This window comes from Actinia tenebrosa, unplaced genomic scaffold (assembly GCF_029948245.1).
Source record: "Actinia tenebrosa isolate PJP-AT-01 unplaced genomic scaffold, QUT_ActTen_1.0 PGA_scaffold8__29_contigs__length_14323225, whole genome shotgun sequence".
Taxonomy (NCBI): Eukaryota; Metazoa; Cnidaria; class Anthozoa; order Actiniaria; family Actiniidae; genus Actinia; species Actinia tenebrosa.
The window spans coordinates 13,359,147-13,387,144 of record NW_028292585.1 but is presented as its reverse complement, the minus strand read 5'-3'; the positions used below and the strand labels follow the sequence as shown (position 1 = coordinate 13,387,144).

Genomic DNA, 27,998 nt, shown 5'->3' with positions numbered 1-27,998 from the left:
GATTACAAAGTTTCCGAGTGAAGAGGTGTTATGTCAGATGAAGAGGAACCCAAGGAGAAAAAGCCCAAAAAACAAGACGAAGATGACGTAAGCCAGGTAAAAAGGCTTATTAGAGTCATTCTTTAATATAACTGTAGTTATAATGATAAAGTTGATGGCAATTTATAGAGAGAATCATTGGCAAACATGTTTCAAAAATCCACGCTAGTACTCTACAGTACTAGTTATCACCACTATGTTTCAAAAATCATTTGTTTGTGTGTTTTGAACTTACTTACTTCAAACTTCTCATTTTTACTGATTTTATCATGATTTTTCTAGCTATGGTAATCTATGAAAAGAAGTTTTTATAAAAAGAGTTTGCATTAAGAATACAGTACATGTAGGAGGCATAGAGAATTTTTGTATGACTGTGAAAAGCTCGCTGTATGAATACGGTTGTGACAAGGTAAGGTATTTGCCAGACCAACCAAATTGCACAAAAATCTCCATCCAGTCAGATACTAGAAATTTGGCATGAACACGGCATTGACACAGTCACTCCAAGGTCATGGTGACACTGCCAGACCAATCATTTTGCACGAGTAAAGAATCAGCCAATGAGAATGCTAGGAAACGGTGGTGAAAAGGCACGGATATGGCACCAAGTTTTTTGCAGTCATACTGAAACTGCTCTAAAGTGTTTATGCTTCAATATAGGAACTTACAACTCCTGTCGCCAAAGAGACATTGATCAAGGAAATAAACAAACTACAAGAATGTCTGTCAACTTTACTTGTTGATGCTAAAAAGACTTTTGCAGCATCCCTCGAAGAATTTGTCAGTGATAAGGTCAGGAGACTGAATAGTGCTATTGGACATTACTATAATGCATTCTGCGCCTTGGGAGTTCTTGGTAGACACGAAATGGAGAGAGAAATTGGAAAGCATTACAGTGATGAATATCTGGTTGAGAGTGTAGATAAGCTGATGGAATTAGAACATGAATGGAATAGCTTTTTAGAAGAGGTTGATAGAAAGATGATGGGTGGAGGTGAAAGAAGGGGAAAACTGGCAATCGGTTCACCAGGGCCTTGTGATTTGATGTTAACAAATGTGAGGTCAAACAGGTGAGATTTCACTTGGCATAAATGTACATTGTACTCATGCATTCATCTATCCATCTGTATATTTATCCATCTGTCCAACTTTGATCTATCTATTCATGCATCCATCTATCTATCCAACTATCTGTCCATTATTCCATCTATCCATCTATTCATTCATTCATCATCCATCCACAGTGGATTCATTCCACAATCTATCCATCCATCCATCTGTCCAACTATCTAAGATCCATTATTCCATCCATCCATCCATTCATTCATTCATTCATCATCCATCCACAGTGGATTCATTCCACCATCTATCCGTCCATCCATCCATCCATCGGTCCAAATATTCCATCTATGCACCCATTCCATGTTTACTTGATTGATTATTCATTCATATCTCATCCATCTTTACAGGAGATTCATTCAATTTTTCATTCATTCATTTATTTATTAACTAAATTTCTCTGCATCTGAATTTCAATTTATTTCTATCCAATCAACAGGGATTACCTGATCAAAGACATCCTTGAGTCTGTTGGTCGTTCAAGCCTAGTCTTGATTCTTCTTCGGCACTTTGCTTGACTTCCTTGACGTGACCATGTTGCTCAAGTTCAGTCACAAAAGAAGGAGCTCGAAGCAGAAAATGGTCACATAGTAGTCGTCAGCTTTGGAAACCTGGTAACTATTTTTGTGGGTGACATGAGTGGTATGCGCTGCAAAGGTGCTGTCTATCACTACTGTATTGTTCAGGCCTGGGGTCGCAGGCTCAATTTCCAGCTGAGCCACAGTCATGTGAATTGAGTTTGTTTGATGTGTTGTTCCCTCCCTTGTAATGATGGGTTTTTCTCCGGGTTCTTTGGTCTTTCTCCCTCCGTGGTACATTTACCAAGCCGCAAATCCTCGAGCGGTGAGGTAAATATCACAGAGACTGAGGGGAATAATTGTTTTAGTATAATTTTAGACTTGAATATCAGAGAAAAGTCGAAATTCAGGATTAAAAAACGTTTTAGTATTACATCTGATCTGAAAAACTTTGGAAAACCTCATATTCGCTGCTCCAGCAGTGATTATCGTTTCAGAATCACTAGTCGCTCAACCAATCACAGCTCAAGAAACTCTATATTCAAGTCTCAAGTCATTCTTAAATATGATAGGCCTTTTGCAATAGATTGACACATGATTGTTACTGGATGGCAAAAAAATTTGGACTTCCTTTATTTAAAGATTTTTTGCAGGATTACTAATTTCGCACTGAAAAAGTTTGTTTGCCATCCAGCAGAGCCTTCCCCAGGGACCTTGAGCTGAATTGATTCGTTAGTAAATTCATATATCAGACCAATGGGGAATCATTTTATAAACTTTTATAATTTGAATTTGTTGGGTTGGTGAAAAAATGATACACAAAGTCTTTCAAATGGCTTTCAATATATGCAAGTGTTTTATTGGATACCTCTAACCCCCTCCCGGTTGGCTCATTTGGCTGGGTACCGATTTATTGTGCAGGGGGGGGGGGGTGTCATTGGTTCAAGCCTAAGTCATATACTCAGGGTCTTAAAATATCAGAGTAGAAGGTGCTGCCTATGCTCTAAAATTGCCTACAAATGGTTAGTCCTTCGCTATGACTCAGATGACCACGTAAAATGGCGGTCCCATCTTATTCAGAGACGTTAAAAAGAGGACCACAAGTTTATTGGTGCCAACTTGCAATTACTGTCACGTGTCACCCTCTCCCAATTAAGGCCATTTTCATTATGATTTCTGCAGCTGCACCTAAAAACTACACCATGATTGGCTGAAAAAATAAAAATCTAAGTTGCCTATATATGTTGGACTAACATTTTAGCCACAATACCTCATTGCTTTTAGAGTACTATCTTATCGTTTTTGACTTTATCTTTCTAGGAAGGAGCAAATAAATGGCTCGAACAAACCAAATGTGAGTTTGAAATGTTTATCGACCATGAAAGAAAGCTGTACCAGGCACTAGGACTTCACAGGTCAGTCGCTAAAACGTGGTGCACAATTGCATTGGTTTATTATGCTGAACAGAAACGAAAAGGAAGGAAGCTTTTTGGTTTATTCGAAGAAGATGATCCTTCACAAATGGGCGGCGACTTCATCATTGATTGTCATGGCAACATGAAGCTGGTTTATCAAAGTAAAGTGTCAACAGACAGGCCAACAGTGGAGGATTTGGTCCAGGCTCTTAAATAAAATGAAAATTGGTTCAGTAATTCGTAGAATATATTCAAATAATAATTCATATTGCTGAGTAGATGATGGCAATGCCTTAAACAAGGAATTTGTGGGTGTTGCTTGAAGAAAATCAGTTAAAACTTTTATTTGACTTTTTTTTAAATAAAAGTAATACAACCTGGTGCTTGGCTCTGTCCTTGATATAACGCTTACAATTTTTTCCTTGATATTCTTCAAAAATCATTCATGCGAACAAATGATCAAATATTGGTCGCTTCGTCCGTCGTTTCTTATCCGCGTGTATAATAATAATAATAATAAAAGCTTTATTTAACGAAGGTTTAAACTTTCAGTCATAGACTGGTTTACAAAGTGCCTTCCTAAAGATATAAAATACAATGTAAAAACAAGCTAATAATATATATTTATAAAATATCTAGTAGATTTAATATTATCCCAAAAAAACAACCCTAACACCTGACCCAACCCCAGTAAATTACTATTTACCCATAAATATAAATATTAAGTATAAAAGTGAATAAAATAATATAATTCCATACCATGCCTTAATCCTACCCCCATCGAAAAATCCATGTGCAAATAGGCTGCAAAACAGTCCCCACCCTCCCACAAACCATCCGCAGGAATGAGGCCACACTCGATCGAGTGGTGAACTCGCCCCAACGGACGGTCCGCAAAAAAGCAGGGACTGCCCCGCAGTCCAATGCACAGAATATGTAAAAATTGAAATTAATCAAATAAATTATAAATTAAATAACTAAAGAAGAATTTAAAATTATGATCATGTGGCAGACCTGCTGCTCCTATATTTCTTTCTGTATGTTGACGATTTTAGAGAATGGTCGTAGCTTTTTACCAACTGGTCGGATCTTGGCCGCTCTTTCCGTCGATCATCGGTCTACTGCACCACAGGTAGCCCAAGCTTGGTTTCTGTGGTGTCCTGTTATAAGGAAATGTATGGGGATGCTTCAAAAATTTCAATAAAATCATCAAAACGTGAAATAAAGCCTCGAAATTTTACCCTATCATTGAGAAATAGCACTTCTTTCGCTCTGCCTGGTTATTTTTTGAATTTAGCCCGTTTTAAGGATTTTTTCCCCCACCAGTAAGAAATAATACTGGTGGGGGAAAAAATCCTTAAAACGGGCTAAATTCAAAAAATAACCAGGCAGAGCGAAAGAAGTGCTATTTCTCAATGATAGGGTAAAATTTCGAGGCTTTATTTCACGTTTTGATGATTTTATTGAAATTTTTGATGAATCCCCATAAATTTCCTTATAACAGGACACCACAGAAACCAAGCTTGGGCTACCTGTGACTGCACATACATAGAATGCATCTTAGAGCTTTGAACAGTAGCTATTTTGCCGAGAAATTTAACTGGTCGAATATTTTAGTCGAAAGGAGGTCGGGATATTAGCAGCTGCTTTCGGCAGATAATTGTACCTGCTTGGAATGTAATGGCCTAACTGAGGTCGCTTTATCGTCGGTCATTTGTTGATTTTTTTTCATTCAACTACTTTGGTTATTAAGTAGTTCAACTTGATCTGTCGTGTGATAACCGCTCGCTGATTTTCTTCATAAGTTAGTGCGACGCCGTCAATATAAAGCCGTATTGACGACTCAAATCGTAATAAGTTTTCCGTAGTAGTTCTCCATCTCCACAGCCTTTTTTCATTATAATTTAGTGTTGTTCTCCATCGGCGTGGCCACATCTTTTTCATTCTCCAACTCAACAAGGATGGATGGATGCTCACAAAAGGGGAAACTGTAACTGGTAATGCATAAAAGATCTCAAACCCATCAATTGCCCTATTTCACTATGACGTCACTGCTTGTTTACGTGAGGGATAGAATCGCCAAATCCAATAATTCAACAAAATTTGCTCCTAGCGAAACAGTTTAATCTAAAATGGTCTGGTTTTCAGATATAATATGTGTTAATATGTACTAAAAAATATTCTGAGCGTTTGCTGGCTATTCTACTTCTCTTCGTGGATGATACGGGTTTTAGAACAATTTTCGGTGAATTTGCGCTGATTTGACCCCCTCCGACGACTATGATCCTTTGTGTTTAAACGATAGATTGTTTTGATGTGACGTCATAGTGAAATAGGGCATTAGACCATATGAAAAAGGGCGTGTCCATTGAGATACCTTAGTTCATCAGTTATAGAAGACAAGAATACTTTCATTAGAAAGAGTATATCAAAATTAGTGATCTTAAAAAAAATTCAGTGTAATAAGATCAAATGATAAAAAGCTACAGCTGTTTGAAATTAGAAAGATTTGTACAGAAACAACAAGGGCCTACCAGCTTCACTTTCATGTTTTTGGTATTCCAAATGCTTATTGAACTCTGCAGGGATTTAATTAACATATGACAACAGAACTTTTCGAAATTACTAATTTACACAAAGAACGAAAATCGCTCCAAAATTAAAACTCTTTCATTCAAACTGGAACTTTGCTGACATAATCTCGAGCTGATTCATACCATAAAACAAAGTCATCGTAAATGAATTAAATTTGTATCCAGCTACTGTATAAGAGCATCTTACTAAGGAATTTCTTTGATGCGGTGCATGTCCTTTACATAATAAGCCTTTTCATAGTTTAAGAATCGATTCCACTGCGCATGCGATTTTATCCCGAATTTCTCACCTTCTTTTGTCTAAACCTTCTTTTGTTCTTAATTAAACAAAAGAAGGTGAGAAATTCGGGATAAAATCGCATGCGCAGTGGAATCGATTCTTAAACTATGAAAAGGCTTATACCCGAATGATCCCAAATTATTCAAATACAACAGGAGCAATCACGTGCAACGGATATCCTAGAAATCCAACGTTGCTCCGCGTTGCTTCCGGGATGCAAACCTCTTCAAGCAGCAAAAGTATCGCAGAGATTTTTCCCTAAACCTTCTCGTTTTTAGAGTTTACAGTGTCTATCTTTGATCCTTTCACTGTAAAGCCTATTTTAAAGGTAAGATCCGTAGCCTACTTAAATATCTTTTAGCAGTATCGGCTCACTTATTATATACCCTCAACAAGGCACCGTCAAAGTAATCATTTCCGATCACGCGACAAGCTGCTAGATACAAGTTGTCTACATATATCTAGAACATAGTTTTTAAGATTTATTCATGTAATAAGATCAATATTACAGATATATACGATCGTCACTGAAAAATACAAGAAGGTGACTTCGTTTCAGCTTTCGCTAAAACTGCATGAAGCTACATTACATTGTAAACTGGTTGTTTAGTTTACAGCGGAAGTTTTCAATCTTGTTCTTTGAGGGAAAAGAAGGTGAAAAACAGGGGGAGAAAACAAGTATTGTTTCCTGTTCTATATGACAACAAAAATAACATAAGAACGGTGTAGTCAATTAATAAAAATTCGAGTTACTATCGTTCTACTCTAACCGTGAAAACTCGATTACATAGGCCGATCTTTAGGTCGTCTTGCCACACGACCATACATTTCATTTGTAAATCATACCGCTTTCAAAAAAATTTCACTCCCAAATTATTGAACATATTATTCTCAAATTTTCAGTAGTTACTAAATAAGACATTTTCTTTCGATTTCTGGAGTCGGTTTGCTCGTAGCTTGAAATTTTTCTTATTGATTTTTTTGAGTTGGAAATGGAAAGAAGGATCGGCCTAAATACCCCGTATATGCACATACTTGATGACCATGACTTCTATCGTTGTATGCGTCGTTCTTCAAAGAGTTCCGACAACTGCATACCAAAAGATAACATAAGCTGTAGAGTCATAATATGATTTTCTTTTCGCGATTAAATAAGCAACACAATCGAGTTAAAACCTCATAATAGAGTTAGAGTTCAAAAGTCAGTGTCCGGCTTTCCTTTAAGCTTCATACTTGAAAATAAACTCGCCTTGCAACGGCGTTCAATAAAATTTGGAGTAAGACGTTTTTCACGACATGATGAAACAGGCCCATCATGACAGTTCAAGCGTGTTCTAACGTATCTAACGTTGGGAGGCACGGATGGCGTAGCGGTGAGAGCGCTCTCCTATCATCAGTGCGACCCAGGTTCGAATCCCGCCGGGTTCGGTGTCGTATGCGAGTCGGAGTTTCTAGTTTCTAGTTCTTTGTGCTTCAAGGGTTTTTCTTCGTGTTCCCGGTTTTCCAAGTTTCCCACACAGCCGCTTCAGTGTCGTCACGCAACGCTTTCTCAGAGAAAGCGTTGCGTGACGACACTGAAAGCGGCTGTGTGGGAGACTAGGTTTTCCTAGCCTGCGTTCAGCCTGTATAAATTTCTCGAAATACGGTTATTTCGAGGAAATTATACCGGCTGAACGTAGGCTACGATTTTCCTCCCTCCACAAAAATCATTTCCTAAATTCCATTTCGATCACGGAACGTGGGCCACAGGTTTGTTAGCCTCTGGATATTATTAGTGCTACCCTCGTAAAAACAAGGACAGTTTTTATTTAATTTCTAATTTTATTTGTCTAAGACAAACAGGAATTAGCAGCTAACCAGAGCACGGCCGCCGGGTCAAACCTTAAGTCTCCCTTCTGTACATATTTCATCCTTATGATGGGCTACATTAAAAAAAACACACACACAGAACGAAAGAAGTGCTATTTCTCAATGATCGGGTAAAATTTCGAGGCTCTATTTCACGTTTCAATGATTTTATTGAAATTTTTGATGAATCCTCATACATTTCCTTATAACATGACACCACAGAAACCAAGCTTGGGCTACCTGTGGTTTGTCATCAGATTGAAAACTGAAACACCAAAAGGAGATGAACTATAAGAGAAAGATATCTCTGGTATTCATGCTTGTAACCATCATAGGCACCGTTTGATCCTCTTTTTAGAATCACACGTGCCATCTTTTGTTTTTCTGCAACGTTTGTTATTCCTTGTACACTATTCGTCGAGCTATCTATTGATCCTGCGTGAAAAGCCTCTAGTACTAACATTACTCTCCCTGCTTGTAAAGACACCCTTAGCTTCGCTTCTATGACCTGTAAAACACAAGATATTTCTGTACAGGTTACCTTGAGAACAGCCAGTCCTCGCATTCCAATAATCTCTTGATCAGCTCGAATTGGGTGTATTCGGCGCCTTCTACCCTTCAAAGATAAATCCAGTTTCATTGAAGTTATGGACAGGAGAAATCAAGGTGATCCTGAAGCCATCGTACCCGTCATAGAAGATCCACCAAGTAAGCTGATAATGATGCTTAGGGAAGAAAGGGAGGGGGGTATAAAAGCACACAGTACTCACACTCAGTTTAGCTGAAAGTCGGTTTGTTGCATCTGGTTCAAGTTCACAAAACACAATGACAACTTGAAACATTACTGCATAGCTAAAGGTCTGTTTATGGTGGCGATGATGACGTCATCGTGTCGAGTCTCCTCGGTAGTCATGGTGGGCAAGCCATTCTGATTCCTGTTCTATGGCTTATACAGGCAGGGGATCCCACACCACTCTGCCAGACAGATGGTTAGTATGAGGTATAGGCACTGAGGGTGGTCACTGCCTGGGTTTTTACGTCCTCAGTGGTTCTTTTACGTCCCTCCCATGATTGGTTAGTAAAGATGAAGTGTAGAGAGACGGGACCTTACAAAGGCAGCTCTTTCTTCTTAGTTATTTTAAGACCCCGAGTGCTGGTCTGGCCGAGACTAGAACCACGACCGTCCGCAAAACAGACCGACGCTCTCACCTCTTACCAGCTAGCCGGGTGACGGTAGTCTGCGTTCAGCCGGTTTAATTCTCTCGAAATAACCGTTGTTTCGTAAGAATTAAACAGGCTGAATGCAGGCCAGGTGACGGTTGAAGACCGATAACTTTGTGCAAGAACTCTAGCTTATCATTATTGATTATTTATTAATTGCTAATGGTTTTATAATTAGGTTCTTCTATATCTTCATATCACACCGCTGTACCTCCAGAACCATCCTGTTGTGAAAGCTGCAAGGCATTTTTTTGGAGTCTGCTGTCTTCTCCTTTTTACAAAACCGAAATATCCACTCTGAGTCTCGTCCATTTTATTTCTACCCTTGCAATTGGAATTTCGCTCTCAATCGGAGCCGAAATAGATGAGGTAAAGCACATCACCAAAACAAGTCTGTATGTCTTTCTCATCATCTACATGGGGATCTCCATTGTTTGGATAATTGGAGCATTTTGTTGTGGAAACAAGTCTGGCTGTTGCTTAGCTGAGAGGCAACATGACGGCCACATTCCTGGATATCTGATCATTGGGGTAACATTTCTCTGCATTGGAAGTTCCTTCATTACTGCTGTGGAATTCCTGCCGTTTGTATTCAGCAAGACTTGTAACTTCACCAACATCACGAGTAAAGGAGATGTGGAAAGCGAGCTAAAGAGTGAAGCCATCTTTTCTTTTACGAAATTCATATTCTTGATCCTTCAACTTTACTTCTTTTGTCGTTTCTCCAGCAAGACCTTCTTTGATTCCTGCAGCATGAAGATATTCCTAATGCACATCATTGCTGTCAACCTATGCACTTGGTTTTATATAATAGTTGACGAGTCTGTAGACCACACATCGAAGCCACCAAAGTACCCAACTGACAGATGTCCTCCATTCAAGGCCATTGAGGGCATTAGAAAAGCAATAGATGGCTATTTGTATCCTTTTAGCATTGAATATTCGGTGATGTCATCGGTTCTTCTTTTTCTCCTGTGGTTTCGCCTCAAGCCACGTGAACATCAGCAGAGCGTCCCCCCACCAGCAGAAACCACACAAAGCACGAACGAGTGTCATCTGCAAAACACACGATGGCAGGGAATCAAAATTTTCTTATTCGACAAATGCTGCAAGGAAGGCATACCGCAAGGGGAAAAAAAACCCGCCTCATTTTGGCGATCTGCAATCTGTGGTTATGTATTCGGAGTCGTCGTGCTGATTTTCATCTTGGTAGCCGTGACAGTGTTGACGATAGAATTTAACGACGACCAAAAAGACGCAGTCTGTTTTTACCACGGCTCAAAAATCACATTTTATTTGCTGATGTCATTTATCTGCCTGTTTGGATTGAAATACCTCAGGGAGCACGAGCCAGTAGCCCAGACCTCTCACACCATCGTCGACACTGCGCTGATTATGATTGGGGTCAGCGGCTGCTACCTAATTACAGGTTTCCATATTACTGCATTCAGCAATGACTATCCATCGCCGCGGTGTACCGACAATGAAACTTATCCTGCCACTCAACTGAGCTGTAAGTTCCTCCGGGTATCCCTCGCAGAAGATGTTTGCGGTCTTATCCAGTTCACCCTACAGGCATTTTTCATTGTCAGAGCTTTGAGAAGGTGTTCCCTAGTCTGGCCTTCAAAAGGTAAAATCTCCTCGGCACTGGTTGTGCGTAGGTGTTCGGCTTTTTTAAGTATCGCTAATATTGGTATGTGGGTAATGGATACGTTCCAGTTAAAAGATATTAATGAAGCTGAGGTCCCAGAAGTACGTGCCTACACCCAAAAAACATGGTTGATTCTATCACATGTTGCCTTCCCCTTGTGCATATTCTTTCGGCTCCATTCTGTTTTTTGCTGCTTTGAGATAGTCATCAATCGATTTGACGTCGTTTTGCCAGAGGATGAAAGGCCTTCTTACGAGCCTGTGTCCAGTGAAGACCACTAAATTTATGAAGATATATTGGGTGTTAATTCCCAAAGATATTTGTCCAGATATACTGCGTAATACTGAGTTAGATACTACGCGACCACTAACACGTAAGCTACTAATCTTTTTGTATAGGAATAATTGTATGAACTGATGATGCTAGTAATGGTGATTTTTAATTATTTCCAAGTGAACAAAAATAGCAACTATGTACTGTAGGATGATGTTCGCTATAGGTGCATGTAAAGGTACTATGTAATCATTCTCAAAAGAACGGTTTGTAATAATCATTCCTAAGGGAACAAAGGATTCAGTATTTTGCTGCTTTGAGATAGCCATCAATAGATTTGGCGTCGATTCAGTGCCAGAAGATAATAAGCTTCCTTACGAAAGAAGACGGCGAAAACTATGGCGATGCACTAATATTGCATTAGCCTGTGTGCATGGATGAGGTTAATTCACTAAAGATATTTAGTATCTAGGTACTATACATAATAGAGTTGCACGCACTAAAACCGTGAACATTAAATAGTACTAATTAGTACTATTTCATACAGAATCCTTTGTTTTCTATTGTTTAATTATCACTATTTAGTGCTAAAAATTAGTATTTGTTTCACGGATTTAGTGTGAGCACTCTAATATAGTTTGATTCTAATAATTTGAACTAGTAATTAATTATAAACTGATGATGTTTTATAGTATTGGTGATTTTCAATCTACAGAAGAACTCGAAAATAGTAGCCATACATGTTGGGTGACGTTAGCTATAGATGTTTTCTAACCCTTCTCAAAAGAACAAAATTTGCAGCCATGTTTGATGATGTTCACTATTAGGTGGTTTGTAATCATAATCTAGAGAACAGATAAACACTGAGGCATGTTGGGTGATGTTCAATCAGACTATAGGCGGTTTGTAATGATTTATTCCTATGGGAATAAAAGTTTCAGCCATGTTGAGTGGTGTTGTGATAATAATAATAATAATAATAATAATAATAATAATAATAATAATAATAATAATAATAATAATAATGATAATAATGATAGGTCTTTATCCACATTGATAAAATACAATCAGGTGGTGCGCTAAGAAACTAAAACAAAAAGGACTAAAAATACTAATATTTATAAATTAATCTGTTAAAAAAACTATTCTTAAAACGTTCAGTGTTAACCCGCGGGAATCTTAGTACTGGACCTTCTTAAACTATATGAACTAATTTTGGCAATAGGCATTAATATTTTTAAAGGATCGTATCTACATTTTCTAACATGCTTCTGATATATCCTGATGCTGTGAAATAATATGATTTTCGGCCAAGAGTAAAAGTAGCAGCCATGTTATGGATGATATAAAAACATCAGAACAAAAAATGGATTTTTTAGTTTTAGTTCATGGTTAGACATTATTCAATAAATTAGAAAATTAAGTTGAAAATCGTTGGTCAAGATAGAATGTAATGTAAAAGGCCTAGAGTGAAGTCACTAAACCAGTGATGTAGATGATAGACTAATACACATATTTAGTAGATCGTAATTCCGTTGTCTTTTGTCTATTTGACCATTATACGTTGACTAGTGTTTAATTTTTATTTCACGGGTTAAATCACAGGTAGCCCAAGCTTGGTTTCTGTGATGTCATGTTATAAGGAAATGTATGGGGATGCTTCAAAAATTTCAATAAAATCATTGAAACGTGAAATAAAGCCTCGAAATTTTACCCGATCATTAGAATAGCACTTCTTTCGCTCTGTGTGGTTATGATTTAAATTTAGCCCGTTTTAAGGATTTCTTCCCCCCCCCCCCCCCCCCCCCCCCAGGAAGAAATAAGAAATAAGCGACTCTTATTTCTTACTGGGGGGGTGGGGGGTCTTAAAACGGGCTAAATTCAAAACATAACCACACAGAGAGAAAGAAGTGCTATTTCTCAATGATCGGGTAAAATTTCGGTGTCTTAAAGTTACTTAATAACAGGTTTTGGGTAAGGTTAAATGAGGTTAATTCTTCTTTTGATCAACCTCCTTGTTCTGGAAGTGAAAAGGCAGGCAGACAGGCAGGCAGACAGGCAGGCATAGGCACAAATTGCTTTAATTATTTTCGAGAAACTTTTGAGTTAAAAAAATTCAATCAAAATACAATCATGTCACTTTAAATATTTTGGATACTTTAAATATTTTTGATAAACTTTTAAGCTAAAAATCAAGCGATCAAAAATTTAAGGATTTCATGGCAAACAGCTTGTAGTACAAAGGGATACAGAGGAATTTGTTTCTATTGGGCTTTAAATGGACAAAAAGGATAATTGTTCAGCAATGCAAATCCCAAGTCAATAGCATTAGCTAATCTAATCAGGCCACATGTCATTTTAATGTCATCTTATTAAAATACCTTGATAACTGATGCCTTGTTTGAGTCTTTCTTTTACGTTTCTAGAGGAAAAAAGATATGATACTTATAAGCGAATCACAATAGACCCTTTTCGAGTACCAAATTACCGCTGTGTTTCTTGATTACAGACTCATTTGCTCAGGCTAAGCCTCGATTTTGTGAACAATATTCATGTTTTCCAGTCAAGGTCCGTCAACTTTTCTAAAATTGTCGTATTGTTGAACTTGTGCATTCTTTACTTTACCGTTGGTATTTGCGAGTAATTAGAAACTGATTCGAGGCTAAGCCTGAGCAAATGAGTCTGTAATCAAGATAACACAGCGGTAATTTGGAACTCGAAAAGGGTCTATTAGAATGAGAAAATAGGAATAGTTCATTTGGGTCTTTTATTTTATGTCGCAGTTTTACATGGTAATGCATGAGTTATATAAACTTAAATTTTACAACCACCACCCCCGTACTCTTCTGTGGGGTTCCCTCCACACGCATACAACACTCAACTCACATGTTGGTTTTTACGGAGGGAGGCAACCGTAGAACCCGTAGAAAACCCTCGTGGCAAGAGAGAGCACAACACATCAGTCCAGTCTGATTATGAGCCGGGGCTCGAACCCGGACCCGGCACAGCGATGATAACATTTTCCCAAAAACATTCTCTGTCCAAACTCGCTGACAGAATTATGACCATCTATTTAGTACCAAAAATCTAAAGTTTCAGGGAAATCGGTCAATTTTTAAGCGAGCAGGAGGACTATATTGTCGAAAACCACTGTTAGAAAATGGTCCGTAACAAAAACCCGACTCGAAAACAATATTTCGAATACAAATTCAGAAATATCCGAGTATTTTTAAAGCGATACGAGCGAGTTCAAAAATCGCTAAATTCACTCGCAATTATATTATAAAATATTCGAGTTCGATATCCAGAGTCATATCAGTGTCCGGCCGTCCTTTCATAACCTTCATACTTGAAAACAAACTCGCATTGGAACGGCGTTCAATAATTTCTGGATTTAAAAATTATTTTCCGAATTGGGATGTAAATTTCTGAATTCGGTCATCATTTAATATTGAAGTTGGATATTAGTTTTCGAAATCTAAATAGACACTTTTTTATTTGGTGCCTTTACGACGTAATGCGTTAGAATATACGATAATATAATAATAATAATAATAATAATAATAATAATAATAATAATAATAATAATAATAATAATATACTTTATTTAAAGAGGGTAACACCCAAAAGCAAAAGCTTACAAACTTGTGGCCCTCAAAAGACTTAATATAAATAGTTACATGAAAATATAAATATACATATATAAAAAAGTACTAAGAATAATATATTATATATTATAGACCAAGTCGAAGACTCGCACCTATGTGGGGGCCAGGCCACGCGAACAGAGAGACCTGGCGCGACTCGTCACGCCAGATCGCTCTGTGTCGCGCCAGGTCTCCCTGTCTTCAACCACACCGGCGCAAGCCCTGGACTTAGTCTATATTAACTAGAATATGATTAAATAATTATAAATAAATAATAAAAATATACTTATATCCAATAAAACTAACTAAATCTTAAAATGGTCCATTGATTCCTGGTTTAAAAGAATACTCGATAAGTATTTAGATTTAAAATTATTTATAGAAGATGCAGTTTTCAATTCTACAGACAAGGAATTCCATAAAGTAGACGCTCTAAAACTGAATGAGCGGCCTCCAGCTGTAGTCAATGATATTTTCGGTACCTTAACGTTGTACTTAGAAAAGCGAGTTTCAAATTTGTGAACATTTTTCATGGGTTTAATGTAATTGAGTAGATAACTAGGAGTAATCCCATTTAAGATCTTAAAAACATTAGAGCACCGGTCAAGTAATTACACAATTCATTAATAGGAATCCAACCAAGTTTGTTAAACATAGGGACAGAAGGTGCATCACGTGCTGCATCAAATATTGTTCTAGCTGCTCTTTTCTGCAATCTAAGAAGGCGATATTTACCCTCCTTGGAACAACCTCCCCAAACAGGGGCACAATACTCGATAAGTGGCTTAATAAGTGTATTGTAAAACAAAATTATCTCCGGATGAGGTATATACCTCTTATTCCTTTTAAGTAAGCCAGTACGTTGTGAAACTCTATGCTCAATACTATCAATTTGAGAGTCCCATGTTAGCGATCGATCAATTTGGACACCAAGCAGTTTAACTGAATCAGTTGTTTGTAACTTTGTGTTACCTACTACGATTGAAATGTCACGTTCAAGAGTAGATAGTTTACGAGAGCTACCAACAAGCATGACTTTTGTTTTAGAGGTGTTAAGAATCATTTTGTTCCGTGACGCCCAGGATTGAATAGGTTTAAATTCATCGGCCAACTTAGATTCAACTTCTTCAAGAGTTTTCCCTGACACAGTTTGAGTTGTATCATCAGCATACATGTCAAGTGTAGATTCTTTAGTAATTAAAGATAGATCATTTACAAATATTATAAAAAGCAAAGGTCCTAAAACAGAACCTGAGGAACACCATGAGATACTGATTTAGGAGAGGATAAACGTTTTGCGATCATAACAGACTGTCGACGATTTTCCAAATAAGATTTAAACCAGGCAATGGCTACTAAGCCACTAAGCAGACCTTTGTCAATATTCATATATGTAATATATACAGTATGAGTGGCCGTGTTGTATCAGATATACAACCACGAGGCGTAGCCGAGTGATTGTATATCTGATACAACACGGACACGAATGTCTAGGTTAGTTCCTTTGTGTTTCACTAAAATTTTCAAAATTAAAGTGAATTTGGCCAAGAAAATCCAACTTAAAGTTTATGCAAATGAACACAGTTTTGTATTAGGCCCCGTCCACACGTATCCGGAAATTTTTGTAAAAAAATAATTTGCGGATACGAAATTGTTTGCGTCCACACGCAGCGTATTCGAATCGTTTTCACCGTCCACACGTATCCGTTTCCGTAAAATTTGCGGATACGGACACAAAAATTTGCGGACACGTGTGGACGCAACTCGTATCAGCAAAAAAAAATTTGCGGATACAAAAATTTCCGGATACGTGTGGACGGGGCCCTTAGATTTACAACACTCTTCGCGGTCGTGATTTCTGTTGTGTTTTCCTCATGAATTATTCATGAGTTTGATAAATATAGTTTAGTATATTAAGGTGTAAGTTGACTGGTATTATGACCTGTACGGGCTACACCAAGCTAATCAGCTAGCTATCTATCTATTATATAATTACAAATGTTTGGGTCAAAGTCAAAGTTTTCAGGGAACACTTCTGAAAGTTTCTCACATGACCTCAAAATCAAAGTCCCTTTCGAAATCGTCACTGAGGTTAGTCGACGCGAAGTGTACGCGAAATCGAGGCTACATAATTTCCGAATACGGAAACGAAAAAGCAACTGACGAACAATGCTGGAGAACTGATTAAAAGCAAATCTCATACTTGGCCAGGTGTAGCACTTGTAGCACTGGTTTTGCTTTTTTTTTGAAGAATCACCTGTGTATTTATACTAAAGCAATTATTCACCCCAGGCTCAGTGAATATCGGGAATAATAACCTCAACTTTGTTTCGGTTACTATTCCCCGATATTCACATCGCCTTCGGCGAGTAATTGTTAAATATTGTTTGTTGTTTCTTAATCAGTTTCTGTGAGTTTAAGACCAGTTTGAATAGTAATGAGTAAGAGGGCTAGGTAGCTTCTACATGTTTTCTCGTAGGCTAAGCTCAAACGTCGAACTTTACATGAGCCGAACAGTTAGGCTAACTGTGCTTGACTTGGGGAAGCTGTACCGACTGACCTAGACGTGAAGATCGACTTAGTCGGTCCAAATTGAATCAGTCGAACTTAACTGGGTCAGACGCCGTACTTCACATGACCTTATTACCCTGTATTAAGTTCGGCTCATGTGAATTACGGCGTCTGACCTGGGCCTTAGTCGGTCCAAATTAATCGGTCGAACTTAATTGGGTCAAACGTCGAATTTCACATAGCTTATTTCGAACAATTAAGTAGTAGAGTGCATACCATATTTCCGTGAAAAACTTTGTTAGAAATTGCACAAATGTGCACAACTTGGTAAATTCAGCAGACCTCAGTAGACCGTACAATTTCGTTAGTGAACTTTTTCACGGATATATGGTATGCAATCTAATGATGCCTGCTCAATTGCTATATATTAACTGAATATAACCCATATATCATTATCATTATCATTATCATTATCATTATTATTATTGTTGTTATTATTATTATTATTATCATTATATGTTTATTTCAACTTCAGACATGTTTGCTACATGAATACAGAATATTGCGGGCATGAATAGTCTAAGCAAATATCACTGCATGACTAGTTTTACAATTATTTGGTTTTATTATTATTATCATTATTATATTATCATTATTATCATTATTATTATTATTGAATTATCAAGATGGTGGCGAGTAGTGCGGGCATGATCTAGTGAGCTGCTCGAATCTTCGACCTAACCGAATGTTAGCCGTGTTTAGAGTGCCATAGCACATCTAGAAAAGTGTTTAAATACTTTACTTATCGTCTAAGCTCTTTGGTGTGACGATTTGGTATCTCTGAACAGAATTATTTCCAGCTTTATTATCTCGAGTTCTTTGATCTTTATGAACCTGAAGGGCATATCATGCCCGACAAGAAGCAAACGGCGAAAATGGTCAGAAAAAATGAACATCGATCTTCTCAATTGTAAACGCAATGCTGGAAAATCCACCATTTGATAAAAATGGGAAGAAAAAAGGGTACATAAAGATTATGAAAGAGCTCTGGGATGCCGAAGGATATCAACACCTTGGACTATATCAAGTCAGAACTTACGTGATCAAGCGGCAAGACTCGAAAGACTACAAAATTCAGAAAGTATATTATCGAACACACAGATTGAACCAACTCAAGCAACTTTATTTGATGAAAATCCCTCTCAAAGTCCACTAACAGAGATTGATTCCGGAGAATTATTTAATTTTGAAGAAACGTTGAGTCAAGTACGATTTGAAAATTCACCAACCTCAACAAGCCAAGATTTACACAGGGCTGTCAACCCCCGAGATATTCAAATCTGGAGAATTGATAGGGAAGGGGCATGACGTCACAGCGCGTCAAAAAGCGCGCGAAAAGACGCCTTTCGGTTTGTAACATTTGATGTGATTGGTTTATTTCTGACCAATCAGATTATCGCTTATATTACAATGGCCTGCTTGCAAGAACAGCCATGAGGAACGATTTGATTTTGTTAGCGATGTAAAATAACACAAAAAACATAAGATAATTGGAATTTTATGGTTGTGAAACTCGGGTCTCACAAGAAAAAATGGTCAGCTTCGGGGATTATCCGGGAGATTTGAGACTCTAATCTGGAGACCGGGAGATACGGCCCAAAATCTGGAGACTCCCGGTTTATCCGGGAGAGTTGACAGCCCTGTTTACATACGAGAAATACCTCTCAAATCCCTGGAGAACCAGAGCAAACAGAACAGTTAGAAGAAATATAAGCGTGCCTGGAAGCCTTCCAGAATACAACGATGTTATATAAACCATCTATGATCAACTGGGGGAAACGAAGCGATGGAAGTGATATTGTTATATCGATCACAGTCATAACGGATGCTTACGACGAGATTGCAATCTGGAGGAAAAATGCGTTTCTCGTTCCGTACGGCAGGATAGGAAGAGACTTTATTGATCAAATAACATCACATATAAACGACTGGAATAGCGGCTCTAACAACCAACATATATCTCTGAAAGCTGCTTTTGTCCTACTTGCTGTAGGTCTCCAAAAGCCGGGCCCCAAATCCAAAACAAAAGATCACCAAGACGTCTTGTCCAAACGACTTGTTTTGTGGAGGAATGGCGAGATTAACAAACTGCTACGCGAAGGTAGAATCATTCAAGGATTAATCGGAAAAGTCAAGACGTCGAATCCACCCGACAAATCCAAAGTGTTTGCGAAGCCAAATTAACTCAGCCTTGCGGTTCCTGAGTGAAACGACAAGTGGCGGCGTGATGCAACTAACAGACGAAGTTATGGCACAGTTAAAGCTTAAACATCCCATTCCACAACCAGCAAAGCTAGGTTCACTACTATTTGGACCGGTCGATGATGACTACCCAGAGTCTGTGTACCGTGAGATTAATGGCGAAATGATTAGGCAAGCTGCTCTTAGAACGAAAGGGTCGGGAGGTCCATCAGGAGTAGATGCAAATGGATTTAGAAGGATGCTTGCTTGTAAATCATTTAAACAGTCCTCCTCAAAACTGTGAAAGGCAAAAGCCACAATGATTAGAGTTCTATGCACACAGTATATCGACCCTATGACCATAGAACCTCTTGTAGCAAGCCGTCTGATCCCCTTGGACAAAGGAGAAGGTGCTGTTAGACCAATCGGAGAATTAAGGAGAATTTGTTGAAAATGTGTTATGAATATTGCTAAGAGGGATGTAGTGGAAGCAAGCGGGTCCTTACAACTATGTGCTGGACAAAACTCAGGGAGCGAAGCCGGAATACATGCGATGCATACCATCTTTGAGGCAGATGAAACAGATGCCATACTTCTAATAGACGCATCCAATGCCTTCAACACCCTTAACAGAGCTACAGCACTTCACAACATCCGTATGCTCTGTCCTGTCATTGCAGTATTTGCTATCAATACTCATCAATACTCATCATTATTGGTGGTAAAGAGATCGTGTCAGCTGAAGGGACGACACACGGTGAACCGATTGCAATGGGTCTAGATGCACTTGGTATACAGCCCTTGATAACAGGATGAAAGGAAACGACAGTTGCCAAACAATGCTGGTTTGCTGATGATGCCAGCGGAGCAGGATCAGTTACAGAGATTAAGCAATGGTGGGACACCCTAAATTCCCTCGGACCAGATCTGGGGTACTTCCCAAATGCCAAAAAATGCTGGATCATCGTGAAACCTGATAGGGAATCTCTAGCCAAAGAAACTTTTAAGAACACAGTTATAAACGTAACAACCGAAGGACAGCGCCATCTTGGAGCGGTTATAGGATCGCATGACTATCTTGAGGACTATGTGAATGAAAAGGTGGACAGCTGGGTAAGAGAAGTAGCTCAACTGACAGAGTTTGCACTGACACAGCCACAGGCTTGTTATGCTGCGTATACGTTTGGTTGAAGCATCGCTGTACCTTTTTTTTAAGAACATTGCCCGGCATTCAAAACCTACTATTACTAAAGTCATTGGAAGATGCAGTATCAAATATTCTGATACCTGCAATAGTAGAACGCAAGTGCAGCCAACTGGACAGGGATATACTAGCTCTACCAGTACGCTTGGGGGGCATGGGCCTAGCAAACCCATGTCATGATGTGGAACGAGAATACGACTCATCGGTGAAAGTAACAGCGCCCCTCGTCGAATGAATTATGGAGCAAGGACACCAGCTACCACATGATTCACTTACAAAATCTTTACAACAGGCAGTGAAGAGCGAGCGAACAAAAGAACACATTAAGGATACTGCACCACAGAAGACAAAACGTACGATAGAACTAGCTGCAGAAAAAGGATCTTCATTGTGGCTGACAGTGCTTCCCCTTCAAGATCTTGGCTTCAACCTGAATAAAAGGGAGTTCCGTGATGCTATTAGACATGCGCTACGACTGGCCGCTAGATGATATTCCTTCAACTTGTGTATGCGGAGAATCTTTTACAATTGACCATGCTATGACCTGTAAGAGAGGTGGCTTTATCATTCAGCGCCATAACGAGTTACGTGACCTTGAAGCTGTGCTGCTAAGTATGGTGTGTAGTGATGTTCAAGTTGAACCGGTTCTTCCAAGACATCTCAGGAGAAGAACTTAGCAGAGGATCAAATAAAGCACAAGACGCAAGACTCAATATACATGCGCGTGGATTTTGGGAACACCAGCGTTCGGCCTTCTTTGACGTGAGGGTATGTCACCCCAAAGCCGTGAACTAGAACCACAACAGATATATCGACTACATGAAAACGAGAAAAAGCGCCAATACTCAAGGAGAGTTATAGACATCGAGCATGGCTCATTTACACCATTGGTATTTACGACTACAGGGGGGATGGGTAACGAGTGCCACGCATATCATAGTCATTTGACCGACAAGATATCACACAAGAAAGGAGAACAATACGCAAAGACAATCTCTTGGATTCGTGCCAGGACATCATTTGCTATTCTGCGTTCTGCCCTTGTATGTTTGAGAGGTTCAAGAACAAAAAGGCGAACACCTTATGATGTACATAACTGTAATATTGACATTGACACTGTCCTAGGAGCCATTAAGTCTTCTACTTAGATTAACTTTTAAATGTATTAATTAAAAAAAAAACTTTAACTGTTTTTTATATTTTACAAATATGTTTTTATCGATAAATAAGTAATTTGTACATATATTTGTTATTTTATATTCATAATCTCTTTATTAACGTTATTATAAATTTTATTATTATTATGTAGTGTTTAAAAAGCGAGTAGGAGTGTTTTATCAGGTATAAAAGCACGAGGCGTAACCGAGTGCTTTTATACCTGATAAAACACGATCTACGAGTTTTTTGAACTGCTTAAAACACTCATGAACAATTTATAAGATTTTGGTTCAACTGGAGCCACCATACACGTCGCGAACATGGATTTTTATACTTCGATAGAGATTTGACGTCACGGGCATGCGCAACCAGATTCAATAGAAGCTCCCACACGTTGGATATTGCGTGCCAAGGCAAAGATAGGCACGTTAGTCAAAGATCATTAGGATTGGCTATGACCTTGATGAAGCTCTAAGTCTTCATCTAAACTTGGATGCATACTTCATCCCTGATGAAGTCATCGTCATAGTATTCGAGTGGTCTTTATATAAAGATAACATGTGTCTTTATATAAAGACACATGTGTCTTTATATAAAATCACTTGAATACTAATGAAGAGGACTTTATCGGGTATAAAGGTTCATGCACGTGACGTGTATGGTGACTCCAATTGGACCATAAGTTTATTAATTATTAATGAGTGTTTTAATAATAGTTAATTGAATTCTATCATTAAAAAATATATATATATAGTATTATTATAATGGTATTGAGATTATGAACTTTAAATCCTATAGTTTTTCATTTTATTTTTGTTTATCATTATCTTAAAATATTAAGCATTGGAACTTTAGTAGCTTTGGAGCGAGTGTATTTCTATTTCTATTAAGACATGCATAGATTATTAAGGTTTATTTAAATAAGATTATTATTATTATTTTATAATTATTAAAAGAAAATATTATTGTTATTATTATTATTATTATAGTCAAGATTGTTACCAATGATATATTTTGTGATTTTGTTCGTCGCGATCTTACTAACCAGAGTTACGCGCGTTACGCTACAGCTTCCCTAGGCCCACCTACCTATATCTTTTCCCTTGTACAATACTTGTCGAGCTATCTATTGATCCTGCGTGAAGAGCCCCTAGTACTAACATTACTCTCCGTGCTTGTAAAGATACCCTTAGCCTCGCTTCTATGACTTGATTGTAAAACACAAGATATTTCTGTACAGGTTTCTAGACAACAGCCAGTACTCACATTCCAATAATCTCTTGATCAGCTCGAATTGGGTGTATTCGGCGCCTTCTACTCTTCAAAGATAAATCCAGTTTCATTAAAGTTATGGAAGGGAGAAATCATGGTGACCCTGAAGCCATCGTACTCATCAGAGAAGATCCATCAAGTAAGCCGATGATATAATATCAATAATAAAAGTAATAATAATAATAATGATAATAATAATGATAATGATAATGATAATGATAATGATAGTGATAATGATATTGATAATGATGATGATGATAGTGATATTGATAATGATGATAGTGACAGTGATAATGATAATGATAGTGATAATGATAATGATAATGACAGTGACAGTGACAGTGATAGTGATAGTGATAATGATAGTGATAATGATATTGATAATGATAGTGATAATGATAGTGATAGTTATAGTGATAGTGATAATGATAATGATAATGATAGCGATAATGATAGTGATAATGATATTGATAGTGATAGTGATAATGATAGTGATAGTGATAATGATAGTGATAGTGATAATGATAGTGATAATGATAATGATAATGACAATGACAATGATAATGACAATGATAGTGATAATGATAGTGATAATGATAATGATAATGATAATGATGATGATGATAATGATAGCGATAATGAGAATGATGATGATGATGATAATGATAATGATAATGAGATGATGATGATAATGAGAATGATAGTGATAATGAGAATGAGAATGATGATGATGATGATGATGATAATGATAATGAGATGATGATGATAATGAGAATGATAGTGATAATGAGAATGAGAATGATGATGATGATGATAATGATAATGAGATGATGATGATAATGATAATGATAATATAATGATAATGATAATGAGATGATGATAATGAGATGATGATGATGATGATAATGATAATGATAATAATAATGTTGGTGTTGGTTGTTATGACACGATGATGATGGTGATGATGGCATGTTGTTGGTGTTGGTTATTATGACACGATGATGATGGTGATGATGGTATGGTGTTGGTGTTGGTTGTTATGACACGATGATGATGGTGATGATGGCATGGTGTTGGTGTTGGTTGTGAACATTAATGAAAAATTTGATGATTAAGAGGCACATTGACACGTAACTTTGTACGGCAAGAACTCTACCTCACTATTATTTATTGATTGCTATATGTTTTATAATTAGGCTCTTCTGGCCCTTCAATTCCCAACCATGTATCTCCAGAACCATCATGCTGTGAACGCTGCCAGGCATCATTCTTTGGAAGTCTCCTCTTTTCTCCTTTTTACAAAAACGAAATATCCACTCTGAGTCTCGTCCATTTTATTTTTACCCTTGCAATTGGAATTTCGCTCTCAATCGCAGCTGAAATAGATGAGGTAAAGCACATCACCAAATCAAATCTGTATGTCTTTCTCATCGTCTACATGGGGATCTCCATTGTTTGGATAATTGGAGCATTTTGTTGTGGAAACAAGTCTGGTTGTTGCTTAGCTGAGAGACAACATGACGACCACATTCCTGGATATCTGATCATTGGGGTAACATTTCTCTGCATTGGAAGTTCCTTCATTACTGCTGTGGAATTCCTGCCGTTTGTATTCAGCATGACTTGTAACTTCACCAACATCACGAGTAAAGGAGATGTGGAAAGCGAGCTAAAGAGTGAAGCCATCTTTTCTTTTACGAAATTCATATTCTTGATCCTTCAACTTTACTTCTTTTGTCGTTTCTCCAGCAAGACCTTCTTTGATTCCTGCATCATGAAGATATTCCTAATGCACATCATTGCTGTCAACCTATGCACTTGGTTTTATATAATAGTTGACGAGTCTGTAGACCACACATCGAAGCCACCAAAGTACCCAACTGACAGATGTCCTCCATTCAAGGCCATTGAGGGCATTAGAAAAGCAATAGATGGCTATTTGTATCCTTTTAGCATTGAATATTCGGTGATGTCATCGGTTCTTCTTTTTCTCCTGTGGTTTCGCCTCAAGCCTCGTGAACATCAGCAGAGCGTCCACCCATCAGCAGAAACCACACAAAGCACAAACGAGTCTCATCTGCAAAACACACGATGGCAGCAAATCAAAATTTTCTTATTCGACAAATGCTGCAAGGAAGGCATACCGCAAGGGGAAGAAAAACCTGTTTCATTTTGGCGATCTGCAATCTGTGGTTATATATTCGGAGTCGTCGTGCTGATTTTCATCTTGGTAATCGTGACAGTGTTGGCAGTTGTATTCAAAGTCGACCAAAAAGACGCAGTCTATGTTTTTCAAGGCTCAAAAATCGCAATTCATTCACTGATGTCATTTATCTGCCTGTTTGGATTGAAATACCTCAGGGAGCACGAACCAGGAGCCCAGACCTCTCACACCATCGTCGACACTGCGCTGATTATGATTGGGGTCAGCGGCTGTTACTTAATGGTAGGTTTCCATATCACTGCAACCGGCAGTGTCTATCCATCGCCGTGTACCGACAATGAAACTTATCCTGCCACTCAACTGAGCTGTAAGTTCCTCCGGGTATCCCTCGCAGATTATGTTTGCGCACTTATCCAGTTCACCCTACAGGCATTTTTCATTGTCAGAGCTTTGAGAAGGTCTAGTTCCCAAGTCTGTCCTTCAAAAGGTAAAATCCCTTCGGCGCTGGTTGTGCGTAGATGTTCGGCTTTTTTAAGTATCGCTAATATTGGTATGTGGGTCATGGATACGTTCCAGTTAAAAAATATTAGTATAGCTGAGGTCCCAGAATACTTGCCTACACCAAAAAAACATGGTTGATTCTGTCGCATGTTGCATTCCCCCTGTGCATATTTTTTCGGCTCCATTCTGTTTTTTGCTGCTTTGAGATAGTCATCAATCGATTTGTCGTCGTTTTGTCGGAAGATAAAACAACTACTGTCGAAAGTGTGTCCAGTGAAGACGGCGAAGTTTATGAAGATGCATTGGGTATTAATTCCTAAAGATATTTGTCCAGATATACTGCGTAATACTGAGTTAGGTACTACGCGACCACTAACACGTAAGCTACTAATCTTTTTGTATAGGAATAATTGTATAAACTGATGATGTTAGTAATGGTTATTTTTTAGTATTTAATTGTGTCTGTTTTTGTCTTGTGTTTACAGTATTTGACTTAATAAAGGGTTTTGGTAAGGTTAAATTAGGTTGATTCTTTTTCTGTTCTATGCACGCAAGTTCATTGGAAGTGAAAAGGCAGGCAAGTGGGCAGACAGGCAGGCATAGGGGAAAGTTCATTTAATATGTTGAGGGGGGAGGGGGTGGGAAATAAAAAAATTTGGGGGGGCTACCGAGTGTTTGGGACCTTAGGGGGGGGGAGCTCTAAAAAATTTTCATGCTCACAAGGGGGTGCTCTCAATTTGAATTTGCAAATGTTCATGTGTTGTTTGGGGTTCTTCGAAGATTAAGTTTTAAAAAATAAGGTTTTTGGGGAGAAACCCTCATGCCCCCGCCCCCTTGGCATATTAATCAACCTTTCCCTAGGCACAAATTACTTTAACTGATATTTTTGAAAATCTTTTGAGCTAAAAAAAGCAATCGAAGACAACCATTGCACTTTTAATATTTTTGATATTTTAAATATTTTTGAGAAAGTTGTGAGCCCAAAAACAACTACTTTAAAAAAGCAACCATGTCACATTTCTCAATCCTCATTGGTCGAAAGGTTTGATTGACAGCTGAATTTGGTATATAAATGAGTTACGCACGACGTCTTTCCTCATTGATTCCTGCAAAGGTGCGCGGTCGGATTGGTAAGTTCAGTTCATTTTTCATCTTAAACTAAAAGCTAATATTCCTCTTTCTCTTTATTTCTCGTCTTCTTTATCTTCAAAATTTACACTCGGTATATTTGAGAGGTTGGTCAAAAACTTTTCAAAACGTTTGGAATTAAGCTTAGTAATCTTATTTTGGTGTGTCGACAACCAAACTCAACATAATCAAACTGCGTGGAGTTCGATAATTTAGACCATGAGGTGGTTTTGCTACTATTTCTCCGTACTTTGAGCATCCTACAATAAAATACAGCGCTTTTTCTACTAGCTTCAATTCAGCATTTTGTTTTTAATTGAAAACAAACTATATTTCCCTAGCAATTTAAAACTTTTCATTCAGAGAGAAACGGTTTGTAAACTTGCTTTGGAAGCCTTTCGCGAGAACTCCTTGTTTTAAAGTTTTTAACTATTCTCCGCTATTTTAACCTTCACAGACTAGAACCTGAAGTTTTTTCGATTACTCTTCATTCAGCTTTGTTTAAACTTCTTAATTACTCACCATTCTGAATGGATATTTTCCGGCACTTCAATGTGGCAGTTTTGTGCTGCTCTGGTAGCGAATGTGAACCTCACAGGCAGCCCAAGCAATGTTTTTGTCAAACTGTAAAGTTTGGAGATTGCCCATCACAGGGAGCCCAATTTTGATAAAAGTGAAATCAGAGGGGAAAAAACGACTTTAGTTTTTATTTTTTATTTTTTTTATTCGAGTTAAAGCAGGAAGGTGTGAGGGACACACCTCCATGGTTCAAGATAATGTCCTAAGTTATCGTAATACGAAGGAGTAAAATATTTCATGTCGTTGATATTTTACAATTATTATTTAACCGAAAGCGAAGTGAATATCGGGGAATATTTACTGAGTTTTCTAGCGGCAAGTAATATTTCACCATAAATCACCGAGCCTGATTTTGTCCCCTAAAACAGCACCAAAATGCACTGTAATACCATCTTCGCCACCCAGTTTTTTCCTCATAAACCTCATCGGAATGGCTAATATCAGTAATCTAAGTGAAATATCAGATTTGTTGGTCATAGCTAGTTCATAGCAAGGGGTTAATCTCTTTAATACATCGATGATTTAGAAAGGACAAGAAAACTCTAAGTAGTGTGCATGCGCGTTTAACGGTGATCCGGGGCACGTTATTTACTGGTAAAAACTTTTGTTTTTTCTAACATCAATGTCGCCCTACC

The 27,998-nt window shown here is 38.0% G+C and overlaps 2 protein-coding genes, 1 long non-coding RNA gene and 1 pseudogene across 6 annotated transcripts; 3 read left to right on the top strand and 1 right to left on the bottom strand.

Annotated features, from left to right (window-relative positions):
- Positions 1–3: 3 nt before the first annotated feature.
- On the top strand, positions 4–3,472 carry LOC116305662 (uncharacterized). The gene is made up of 4 exons (XM_031715620.2): positions 4–96; positions 700–1,109; positions 1,598–1,772; positions 2,997–3,472. The coding sequence occupies exons 1-3, from the start codon at positions 31–33 to the stop codon at positions 1,674–1,676; spliced, it is 555 nt and encodes a 184-aa protein (XP_031571480.2). The 5' UTR covers positions 4–30; the 3' UTR covers positions 1,677–1,772; positions 2,997–3,472.
- LOC116305664 (uncharacterized) lies at positions 2,510–27,396 on the bottom strand. Its single transcript, XR_004198182.2, has 3 exons — positions 27,307–27,396; positions 13,340–13,380; positions 2,510–3,299 (listed from the first exon to the last, which is right to left on the bottom strand). It is a non-coding gene; the product is annotated as an uncharacterized LOC116305664 (long non-coding RNA).
- On the top strand, positions 6,129–26,228 carry LOC116305661 (proton channel OTOP2). Of its 4 annotated transcripts, none has more exons than XM_089024390.1 (3): positions 6,129–6,293; positions 8,399–8,521; positions 9,213–11,647. In XM_089024390.1, the coding sequence occupies exons 2-3, from the start codon at positions 8,461–8,463 to the stop codon at positions 10,964–10,966; spliced, it is 1,815 nt and encodes a 604-aa protein (XP_088880516.1). In that variant the 5' UTR covers positions 6,129–6,293; positions 8,399–8,460; the 3' UTR covers positions 10,967–11,647. The 4 variants fall into 4 exon arrangements, with proteins under 4 accessions (XP_088880516.1, XP_088880515.1, XP_088880518.1 ...); XM_089024389.1 differs by having other exon boundaries at positions 8,350–8,521; XM_089024392.1 differs by lacking the exons at positions 8,399–8,521; positions 9,213–11,647 and adding exons at positions 23,008–23,130; positions 24,188–26,228 and having other exon boundaries at positions 6,133–6,293.
- LOC148905240 (uncharacterized) lies at positions 17,874–21,709 on the top strand (annotated as a pseudogene).
- Positions 27,397–27,998: the final 602 nt, after the last annotated feature.

Coding starts and splice junctions, on each gene's coding strand:
- LOC116305662 (XM_031715620.2), top strand. CDS start 31: ATGTCAGATGAAGAGGAACCCAAGGAGAAAAAGCCCAAAAAACAAGAC. Junction 97..699: donor ACGAAGATGACGTAAGCCAG/GTAAAAAGGCTT, acceptor GCTTCAATATAG/GAACTTACAACTCCTGTCGC. Junction 1,110..1,597: donor ACAAATGTGAGGTCAAACAG/GTGAGATTTCAC, acceptor TCCAATCAACAG/GGATTACCTGATCAAAGACA.
- LOC116305661 (XM_089024390.1), top strand. CDS start 8,461: ATGGACAGGAGAAATCAAGGTGATCCTGAAGCCATCGTACCCGTCATA. Junction 8,522..9,212: donor CGTCATAGAAGATCCACCAA/GTAAGCTGATAA, acceptor TTTTATAATTAG/GTTCTTCTATATCTTCATAT.